The 12,141-nt window shown below is 40.7% G+C and overlaps 1 protein-coding gene across 1 annotated transcript in view; it reads right to left on the bottom strand.

Annotated features, from left to right (window-relative positions):
• Window positions 1–12,141, bottom strand: part of EDIL3 (EGF like repeats and discoidin domains 3) — a 354,955-nt gene that overhangs the window by 233,521 nt on the left and 109,293 nt on the right. Inside the window, exon 4 of the mRNA XM_019531712.1 lies at window positions 6,660–6,788. Coding sequence (XP_019387257.1) covers window positions 6,660–6,788 — 129 coding nt within the window. The remainder of the gene's footprint in view (window positions 1–6,659; window positions 6,789–12,141) is intronic.

Raw genomic sequence — 12,141 nt, forward strand, 5'->3', positions numbered from 1 at the left:
CAATATACAAGAGTGAGACTTTATTTTTGAACTATTATGCAATCATCTCTATATACACTAGGCAAACACAGATCATAATAAAAATATCTTTTGAAATAAAGTTAAAATACTTTATAGTTGATGTTTGACTTCTGGTTTAGGATTTGGTTTTTTTTCTGGTTCTAAGGTGGCAACCTCCCCTCCCAAAAGGAGTACTTCTGGGAGCAAGGGACAGGAATTTCAGTGGCAAATGTCAGGGGTTAGGGTAGGTATGGGCAAAATACAGCCTGCGGGATGCATCTAGACCTCCAGGCCATTCTATATGGCCTGCGGGGCCCCTAAAAATTTTTGAAAATATTTATCTGCTCCTGGCTGCCTGTGAAAGATGACAGGAGACAGGGGCAGTAGGACCCAGGGGGAGACTCAGCAGGATGCAGCAGCCCAGCCCTGCCCACCCCCAGTCATTTCCTTTCCTCTCTGCCCACACATTGCTCTAGCATCACATGGCTCCCACATGCGTTGCCAAACTGCAAGAGCACAGACCTGCCCTGGTACCCAGGCCCAGGGGTGGGAGGGGTGTTTATGTGTGTGTGTGTGTGTGTGTGTATGTAGGGAGGGTGTAACAAAAGGGGCCTAAAAGACCCCACAAACCAGACCCAGAATCCAGAATGGACTGAGCAAGTCCCCAGTAAAACACAAATCTCACCCCTGGAGCAGGAAGCGGCAGGGCAGTGACGACGTTCAGTGTCACTGGTGCAGCTTAAAAGCCAGCTGTCAATCAAGCTGGGCAGGACCAGGATGATGATGTCAGCCCCTGGCGCCCCACAGGAGATTTAAAAAACACCCGGAGTGCTGGGGGGAGGGAGAAGGGAAAGGAGAGCCTGTCTCTGCACCAATTACAGTAGAGGCAATGGCAGGCACAGGACACTGAGGCAGAGAGGTGTTGGAGCCCCAGAACTCAATATATACTGAACAGTATAGGCTTTGTGTTCCCAAGGCTAGGGAGTGAAGCCCCAATTACTAAACAAATCCAGCAGCTTGAGTTAGTTGGGAGTGTTGCCAGCAGGCTGAGACAGGCATCAGCCAGAATAGAGCCAAACATCCAAGGAATTAGAAACATCCAAGGAATTAGGTTCCTCTTTGTTTCTTTCTTTTTCAGATTTTTTTTTTTTTTTGAGAGAAGGCCACCCGGGACTGGAAAAATCCTAACGTCTGGGCTTAAGCTCAAGATTAAACCCTTGTCAGCAAGAGAACAACAGAGCAATCTGGACAAGTATAGGAAGTGCCTTCAGAATTGCCTCCTTGGTCAAAACCTGGATCAAGCCAGGATCCCACATCAGTCCATTGTCTCAACACCGATGGCTGGCATGTAGCTGGGGGTCTAGGGGATCTTCATTAGATGCTCTCAGATCTGTGAGTAACCCGAAGTGGGACCCCCATATTAAACAACACTGAATCCCTCCTATCAAATTGTGTATCATCAAAGTCATGGCAGACAAGTTGAGGGGAGGCCTAACATTGTGGGGACTCAAGAAAACCCTACTCTCAGATAACTGGGAGCATTACAGAGGGGCTGTGTGTGTGTGTGTGTGTGTGTATGTGTATGCATGCACATGTGTATAGGGAGGGACTGTGTGTGCATGCACGTGTGTGTATGTTCATAGGGCGAGTCCCACATACACACCCCACCATACACATGAACCCACATGGCCCCTCACACTGCCATACATGCAGACCCTCGTATCCATATCCTCTCACATGACCCAGCTACCCTTCCTCCACACACAACACCCCATAAACTCCATAACCAGCCATACCCCACATATCCACACACACACCCATATGCTCCCTCACCCCATACCTCTCCACCCCCGCAGACACACTCACACCCTCCCCCACACTCCACATACCCACATACCCATACTCTCCCCCACAAACTTATACCTGCCCCCCACAATATACAAGAGTAAAACTTCATTTAAGCCATTCTATACAAACACCTCTTGGTACACTACACAAACCCATGTAAATCAGGACAAAAAAATTTTTTAAATCAAATGAATGAATGTCTTAGATGTTCACTTTTTAGCATATAATTTGGTATTTTTCTGGTTCTCAGATGGCAAAACCCCATGTTGAAAGGAGTATTTCTGGGGGCAAGGGGAGGGACTTCTGGAGGCAAAGGTCAGGGTTTAGGGGTGGGGCATCCAGTCACAAGATGGTGACCAGTGGGCGAGGCACCTGTGAAGGGGCGGGGCTACCCCTGCAGCCCTCCACATCTTGCCAAAACTGGGTAAGTGACCGTCTGCCTGAAATAATTGCCCACACCTGGGTTAGGGGCAACATATCAAGTCCTAAGGCAGCAACTAGGAAGCAGGGCCCCTGTCAATGGGTGGAGCTACCCTTGCAGCCCTCAACAGCTCACCAAAACTCATTAAGCAGTCCTCCAGTGGAAATAATTGCCCACCCCTGCCTTAGAATAAAGTTTTTTTAACTTCTGTTTTTATGCTGGAACTATATGACAGAATTCTTATTTGATTTGTAATGAATTTGCAACTGACTTTCTAGACAGGCAGTTTCTTTTTTTTAATAAGTTTAATCCTTTGCTCCACAAAATTTTATAGGGTTGAAAACAGATCAGTTAATTTTTAATTGATCTAGTAAACCATAACATACATAAAGATTTAACAAAAATTATCCACTTTCCATTGTGATGAGTGGCACATACTCAAATCACACCTCTGTGCAAAGATCCTTTATAATGTTACAGGGCTGACAACCCAAGAACATTTGTTTACTGACAACCAAACTTTTTTACTGACATATTTTTTACTGACATGCATTTTACATAATGTAAATGTAAGCATTTGCTAGGCTCTAGATGGTAGTGACCAGGATAGGGTTCAAATTTAGTTGGTTAACCCCAATCATAGTTAAAAAAAAAGGCTTGGCTGTTAATTAAAAATGTGCAGATTGTCACTAAAAAAGTGCCTTGGTTTGGCAATCCTGTTTAACTGCAGCAATAATTTTGCACCATGCAGCCACAACCCCAGGGGTCCCCCCTATACTCAGCCACCTCTGACCTCACCCATCACAGAGCTCCCCCCCCAACTCTCCCCCCCTCAGCCTTATCCCAGCTGGCCTCACTCCTCCCATCCCAGCATGGACCCCCACCTGCTAGCTTTCCCACTCCTGGCCTATAGCTCTGTCCCAGTCAAACTGCCTCCCGTTCTATACAGAGCATCTGTTAGAGGAAGAGAAATACCTAAGGAATGCAGTAGCAGCAGATGACTCCTGTGAGTTACAGAACCCTAATAAGAGCTCCCTGCAGGGTGCCGTGATCCCATTCAGACACCAAGTGTTGCTGCTGTACTCCATCTGTTTATCAAGCTTAGTTTTTTATGGACACCTCTAGGTTTTTTGATTATTGAAAAAGACAAAGGACAGGACAATGGAACATAGGTAAAACAACATTTTTCACAGGGAAAAAAACCCTCCATATCCGATCTCACTGTTCTCATGCTCAAAAGAAATCTACTAAACACCTTTGAAAAAAGCATGGGAACATAAATTCGTAAGCCTATTGGACACAGAAAACCAGGGATTTAACACAGACAAATACTTCATGGTCAATCTATTTGATACATGCTAATCTCTGCACTTCACAGGTGAAAAAGACACTGATGAACAATCTTGTTCTTCCATTAACAGATTTTTACTGCATCTGTTCTGTCAATTGGCAGAATCCTCCATGTATCCTTTTTTTATTTACGAGGGAAGGTTGAGAGATCTGGATCTCTTCAGGCTTTACCAAAGATGGTTGAGGGGTGACCGCCTATAAGTTTATCAGGGGAGGACAGCAGGGAATTGGGGATGCGCTGTTTACCAGGGAGTAACTAGGAATAATGGGTGCAAACTAGTGGAGAGTAGATTTAGGTTAGACATTAGGAAGAAATTTTTTTACCGTAAGGGTGGCCAGAGTCTGGAACCGGCTTTCAAGAGAGGTGGTGCTATCATTTAACTTGGAGGTCTTCAAGAGGAGGCTTGATAGTCACCTGGCTGGGGTTGTCTGACCTCGGTCCTCTTTCCTGCCAGGGGCAGGGGGTTGGACACAAAGATACACTGGGTTCCTTCTGACTCTATAATCTATGAATCTGTGAATCTATTAATTTACATAGTTTTACACAAGCTTTTTGTTCCATCTGCTACTTAGCACTGCTGTGTCTCTTCTCTCCCAGAGCCCTGAGGAAAAGTTAGGCTTGCCTATGTCTAACCCAATCATGCAGTTGGTCCAATTAAACATATCACCCACAAGAATTCTTGCCTCTCACTTTAATCAATTTTATGTGTTGATGTAATTTAATCATGGATAGATTGATGAAAATGTGAATTAAATTGTGAAACTAATCCTATAAAGTAAAAATCAAGATACACAAATTTTAAACACAGTCAAATATTATAACATTTTGAGTAATGAAATATTAAGGGGAATAAAACTTTAGTTCTAACAAGAGTAAGGATATGATAGTTGAGAGTCCCTGAATAAATCCTAAAATGAACAAGTCTGGTTATAAGTCCTTTTGCAGTTTGGTCCATTTCTGTTGTGGGAGAGGGAAGAGAACTAGATAAGACCCAGTTGCCATCTGTGGACAGTGGGTGCATCTGTGCACATTCAATTGCTCCCTTCCTCCTCTGCAAGATTCCACTGCAAACTCATTAGAATTCAAATAGCTACTCTATCCCATGTGAGAAAAAACACAACAAAGAGGGCAAGGGTACTGTTAGGTCACTTAAAAGTACAGCTGGTTTGGAACGTAACTGACAGAACAGCCTTTTTTGTCATAATTTACCAATTCACCAAAATTAAAGTTTTCTGCAGATACAGCTTGAGGTTAATGAAACTGTTCTGGAACCCAGCCAGGGGGCCTATGCAATCTGGTCTGCCAAGCAGCTTTCAAAACATACCTAATTTCCTGCCACTCTCTTGGTGGGCTGCTAGAGAGCTGGGATTAGAGAGTTCACCACTCCAAAGTAACTAGCCAAGTGGACCTTATGTTGTGGACAGCAGGGGTTTTATTTTTTTTTCTTTTTGAGAGCACTAACATTTACAGTTAGTGGTCCTAATTTTAACCAAAGAGACAGAGAAAAATTTAAAAACTTTCTGTGAAATGGCATTATCTTTCTTTAGTTCTCCTTAATACTCATGGGGTACATCTACATGAGCTATTAATGTGGCTCAGTAAACTCTGGTGCAGTTCAGGGCTGCTTTACCTTGGTTCAAACTGCTGCAGTTCTGGTCACTGTTCACAGGTGTGTTTTTGTGTAGTAAATGACTCTGCCTTAAGACACAGTACTATTTTACGGCAAAGTTAGTTAATTTATTGTGTCCCAATATGGATGCATGAGTAGAGAGTGACATTTTACTGCAGAGCTAATTAGTTAACTCTGCAATAAAGCACATGTGTAGATGTACCCATGAGTACAGTAGGTCTGTATCTGCCTTGCTATTGTGTGGGAATACTGAAGTAGGTGACAAGCAGAAAAGATTTCCTTTCTCTACTCAACCATTTCAATTACATTTTATTCTGTTCTAGGCTCTCCCGCTCCCCAACCCTAACTCCTCTCCCCATACTGATTTTAGAAAGGAACAGATGAAACAAAGGGAAATGCACTTAGTTGTTAAGATTCTACTTTTAACTACAGTACCTGGAACACCATAAACCAGGTTAAACGTTCATTATTATGAAAATAACTGAAGTTCTTAAATATCACTTAGTAAACTATCCATTGCTTTATTTAACATGTCTGCTTCCTTATGCCTGTACTCCATTATTTCAGAAGCAGCATGTGATACAGGAGTTGCTAACTTAATTATACATTTGTTTTATTAGACAAATTATTATTATGTATTTCACAACAAATAATCAGATCTTAAACTGTGCCATAACTGCTGGAAGATTTGCACACCATTTTAATGGGTAATTTTTTATAGCTGAATTGACCACATCCTTGAACAGATTTGGACAAACTTTTTCCTAGTAGACTATAACAAATGATTAGGTTCAACTGTTATATTTAAAAACATAACATTGAAAAGACCATCCCTTTTAAATCTGAAGTTTCCACTTCTCAGGATGCTTTTTCTATTGAATTAAATAGTATGACATATATTACTTCTTTTTAGCTTGCATCAAAGAGGGTAAAGGAAGATTTAGAAAAGGCATTAACATAAAGATCTGCTTTTAACTATCCCTTCAATTTTCAGCTTTCAATACAGAAAGTGAATTGCTGACAGCATAAAGCTGCAACCCAGAACCTTTTCCTTCAGTGAGAATAAGATGTCTCTTTATAATGAGAAACATCAGACCAAGTTTTACTCTCAGTTACACCCAGTGAGTAAATGGGGAAAGAATTGGGTTACTCTTAATAAGTGGCCAGTTTACGATTCAATTTTATTTCCTTGTCAAAGGCTTAGCACTGATAAACGCAGGGGAAAGTCATCATCAATGGCTTTAGATCTCAATATTCAATAGCTCTACCTTGGCCACAGTACAAAGACCTAATATTGAGATGCCCTAGGAAATCAGAATAGGTGTAAAGTCTGAACATTACAAGCACAAGACATGTAAACACTTTTGTCTATAAATCTAATAAAAGTTAGTTACTATGCTGAAACTTACTGTGCTGGCAGTGAATCCCATTAAATCCTTCTGGACATTTACAAACATATCCAATGAATGTGTCTCCTCGATATGCTTCACTAATTTCACATGTGCCACCATTATGACAGGGATTAGGAAGGCAGGGTCCTGAAAGGTAAAAATAATTTAGTCATACATGTGTTCCCATTTCCTCACTAATCTTAAAAAGGCTTTCACTCAATAAGGACACTCCTCCAGAGAGACAGATCTCACATTTGAAAAAGCCACCTGGATACCATGTGAAGAACTGCTGCAGCACAGAAGAAAAACCCTCACAAATTGCACACCGCTGGTTATGACATATCACTCCTCCCTTGAACCCATGTGGAAAATCCTCAAACAATTGCAATCAATACTAGAAGGAGACGCTATTCTTAAAGCGATCTTCCCAGAATCACCCATCTTAGCCTTCAAACAAGCACCGAACCTCGCTAACCTCATCACCAGAAGCAAATTTCCTCAGTCCCAGAACACATTGAATGGATCCAGACTATGCCATGACAAGAAATGCAAAACCTGCCAGCACTCTCATAATTACTACACCTCCCAACAGACGCATCAGCATTCCTGGATTTTACAGCTGCACCTCCAGAAATGTAATATATCTCATCCAATGCACCAATGCCCAGATGGAAAATACATCTCAGAGACCAAACAACAACTGCACACCAGAATGAACGCACACCAGAAATCTATCAAAGACAGGAATACCCAGTTACCTGTGGGGGGCACATTTCTCACAAGAAAACCACTCTTTCTCCAATCTCTCAGTTCTAATCCTCAAAGGTAACTTACAAAACACTTCCCAGAGATGAGTCTATGAACTTCACTTCATCAACCACCTGGATACAAAAAATCATGGATTAAATATAGACATTGGATTTATGACACATTATAACCTGCCTGACATCTGAATCCCCAGATACCTCTCCAGTATTTACCTGCTACATTCATCCCTCTTCTCTCTTCCACTCCCTGCACCCCAGCCTGTCTGTCACCCAGTGACTCCTCAATTTATACACACCAACTGCAGAGGCTTACTCAGCTTGGTGAAGGGTTTTTAAACCTGAAAGCTTGCTAGGGATTTCTTTTTTCCATCTATTTAAGATGGTCTAATAAAAGATATCAGATTCACCCAAAGAATCTTGTCATTAAAAAGTACATATTTTTACCACTGACTTGGTAATATTTACCTTTTACTTCATATAAATCATCTTTTATAATAAAATATTTTTATTAACAGAAACGATGAAGCATGCCATTATTTGTTAATCATAACATTTTCTTTATTCCAAAAACCTGATCTTGCTTTTATTGAGGACAAAATTTTACCTTTTATGCAAACAAATATGTACATGGCATTCAGTCATTTGCCCACACTATTCAGACTTTCAGACCAATGATCTCATCAGATACACAGGGAGATCTGTCTGCTGTCTTTCTGGACCATCCCTCTATAGGGAGTTAGCAGTTTAAAGAGCTTTTTGGTATGGATCAGTTTCACTGCGATGGTACAGGTCAACAGTTAGTTCACCTGAAACAGGACAGAATCCTAGTTCACTTTAAGCACCTAAGGGGCATTTACACATAGTCTGTGATTTCCCCTCGAGTGCTGAAGTGTCCACACGTATACTGAGCTTGCTTAGCAGGGGTGCACTCTGGGAGGGGAGATATACAGTGCCATACACTCAGCCAGATGTGTGTGTAGTGCCAGGTAAGTTCTGAAATTAAGGCTGGTCAAAAACCTACAACTAGTACATGTTAGATGCCAGAGGAGTAAGAATCTCCACAGCTTTAGCCCAACAGCCTAGTGGTTGGGGCAGAAGAGCTTCATCACCAAGAACTTGTATCTCCTTCCCACCACAGTACTTTATCAGGACATAATGTACTGTAGGCATTACCCAGGCACCTCTCCAGCCCTCCTCCTGAAGTTGATTCCTTGGGTAGACGAAAGAGGGAAGTATGTGAGGCCAGATGGTATGGAGCTTAGTGAGACTGATGCTACCCTAGATGAGAAAGGACCCTGCATTCTAGCTGGGGACATTGCTCCCAATGGGGCAAAAACTTCTACAGTATTTTGTATCCAAGGGGAGGACTGGAGAAAGGTCAGAATAATTCTTACCTGGTGGTAAAACACTATACAGGTTCAAACTCCAGTAAGTCATGTGGTCCTAAACCCTGGGTAAATTCCCAAATCAATAGGCTTCTGGACTAATAAACATGGTAACAGCCCTCCTAGAACACTGCTGTGCTTGTAAAAGGTACATGTGAGGCAATTCTGTTTTATTCTCTGGAAATAACGTTGTAGAAGTGTAAAATTGTCACAAGCAACAGTTATGTGGATGCATATATGCTATTTGGTCACATAAAATGAAACAGGATTCTGATTTAACTTTTCCTAGGGAGCATCTTTTTAATATGTCCATTTCAGTTACATTATTGCATATAATGGGTGATTTAATAAGGCTCTGTAAATGAAGTACATGCTATTTTTATAATGTCTGTACCTGTTTTCAAATATCTAGCCCACACTGAATCCAAGTGAAAGGCTACATCTTTTATCTGCTTTAACTGCTTTTACTATCTCTACCTCAATTATGCTGAAGTATCAACACATCTCCTACAAAAAAGAATAAACCTTGGTATTTGATTATTTTTTCAGTTTCACTTTACAAATTGTTAGTGATCTGAATGTTCAAAACCTGATTATATGCATGAAAAGATCTGTGCACTCTACAGAACTACTTTATTTACAATCTTTACTCAGAAAACTTAATTTTCATTTGTTAAAACGTAGAACTTAAAATCTCATTTTGAGATAAAAAAGAAAAAAATATACAGCCTGACTTACTAACAAACAACTTAGTGGATTTCAACTGGAAATTCTATGGTTGACATTTAAAAAAAAATTAAGATTTGAAGGGTCTGCATATTAGTTTTGCACTTCCAGTTTCTGTAAGTAGGTTAGACAGATATTCACAATAACAGCATTTATTCAGAATGTCAAATTAGTATGAATTGCATTCTTGGAGCAAATACTAATTTCCAAAAGATACAAATTAACAAAATAACATGTCAAAAAAATGTTCATCAAATATAATAGCCCAGATTATTTGAAAACGTGTGGGTGTATACATTTCTATTACATTTTATACAATTTCTCTATCTCAAAGCCCAGTCCTGCAAACACTTATGTATGGGCTTATTATTAAACATGTGATTAGTCCCATTAAAATCAATACATAAACTGAAAGCAGAGCTACTGCAGCAACTTGTTCTGGACTGCAACTGAAACACTAGCAATTCAGAAACCTCTGAAGACCTTAGGAAGGAGAATTTGGCTTGCTAATGTTTTTTCACATTTTCAATCCATAGATATCAACACACATCTTTTTTATAAGGAGTTATTAGATTATACTCAGTTATAATCCCTTAGAGCACCCATTCTTTCTTTTAAAAGGGCATGGTCTCTTTGCCCTTCATTGAGATACCTCAAGTTCAGTCCTTTCAGACATAATATCTTTAATTATTTGACCTTTCTATTATATGTCAAATGTGAGATCCTTATTTTCAATTTGAGGTCATTCTGGTAGTATCTGCAGGTAGCCCGTATGTTAATTGTTTCAGTCCAAACAAATCTTTTCTCTTCCAAACACAATAAATCCTCTAAAATTACCTTCTCAAGTTACTTGCTGTTTTGTCCATATGGCTTGTTGAACTACACATTCAGTTCGTTTTTGGTGACCCCATGTCAGTTTGTGTGTTTACTCAGATCAGTTCAAAGCACAAAGATGACAGCAAATCTTTAAGTTAAACCCTTCCACTAAAGCTTTTCTTTGACTGGGCATTGACTTCCCACAAAAGATTTTGCACAAGGAGAATATCAACGGGGGACTTTTAGAGAACAAATTATAAAAAAGATTTAGGGTAAAATTCGCTGCATCACTACTCCACACAGTAGATTTTGGCTGGGGCTCTTTTATCAGAGAGTTTCTTGGAGGAAGTAAAAAGAAAACTTCAGAAGTAAGATGTACTATGGGGAACAATGGGTGCATCTATACAAGATGCTTTACTGTGTAGTAGCGTAGTTTACTATGCAGTAACTGTGCATCTACCTGTCCCCGTCATTGTCTCAAACACTGTCTCTGCCCTGGCAGCAGGCAGCTCCCCCGCAAGGTAGGGTGCAATATCCCAGCCCCAGACAGGAGACAACTTTCTCCTGGCCTGGTGCCCCATGCCAGCCCCTGGGCTAGCACCCAGGGGGAGCCTAGAGCTCCTCCTGGTAGTAGAGAGGCCCATTGCAGGACCCCAGGAAGTGAGAGCAGTTTGCTGCCATTAGCAGCAAATCTGCTCTTGCTTCCCTTAATATGTGGATGCCTGCCCCAGAGCGTTTACTTCCAAGTAGTTTACTTGCAACTAAATGCTTCCAGAACTAATACACATGTAGACATACTGAATGTTAAGTATATTTTTATCCATCTTTCTTTTTCTTTTATTGTGGACTTCCCAACCAAAAACCACATTAGTAGTCTAAGTGGCTAACTCAGTGTGGTGGTTGCACTTAGGATGTCTCCTTTTATCACTATTGTCACCCAACAAAGTAGGTACCCCGACTTTCCTTCCTGCCACGTCTTGGATATTATTATTTTATGCTTGAATTTTTGATGTCACTAGTTGGCAGGGCTGTTCAGAAAGAATTTTTTTAAAAATTTTTTTGTCAGTTCTCTATTAGGGTTTCATGGGCAGTATCAGTAAATTATCTCACTCACTTCTCTGTGTATTCACATGCACTCGACAGTATAGATAATCATAGTCTGATTCAGATCAAAACTTGTATTTATTTTTATCTTTTATCACACTGCACACATTCCTTTACTTTCCAACAGAAACTTTTTTTGTGAGTGAATGTGTCTGATGCCTCGAGTTCTTTCAATGGGTACTCAAATGCTGTCTCCAAGGCTGAATAATAATGTGTCAATTTAACTTTTTTCATTTCCTTTGCATTCTTTCCAGGTCAGCAGTGCAATGTGTCCCTCAGGGTTTATCCCTTCCTGGACCCACCCCTTGCCCTTGGAGTGCCATTCTTCTCCCCGACACTGTGAAGTCTTTGGGTAAGTTACTTATCCTCTGGGGTTCCTCTTTCTTCTCCCTTTTCTCCCCTTCCTCTTCCATCAAGGCTCCTCTTTCGCTTCCATGCTCCGATCTTGGAGCTTCTATCCTTATATGGTACTGGGTCTGGAAGCAGCATTCCCCAGGTCTTTTCACTGCCACCTTGCTTGATCCTTCACATTCAGCAAATATATTATGCTTACACAATCACATCAAGATTGTGTGTGCAAATGTGTGTTCAATTATGTGCAATTTAGTGTTCAGTTTCCAATATATATTTTTTAACTAGAAGTATAGCTCCTAAAAGTTACACTATAAGGTGAAATGAATATTGCAGTCTGTATCCAGATTG

The sequence above is a fragment of the Crocodylus porosus genome, unplaced genomic scaffold (genome assembly GCF_001723895.1).
Source record: "Crocodylus porosus isolate Cpor-Errol unplaced genomic scaffold, CroPor_comp1, whole genome shotgun sequence".
Classification (NCBI taxonomy): domain Eukaryota; kingdom Metazoa; phylum Chordata; order Crocodylia; family Crocodylidae; genus Crocodylus; species Crocodylus porosus.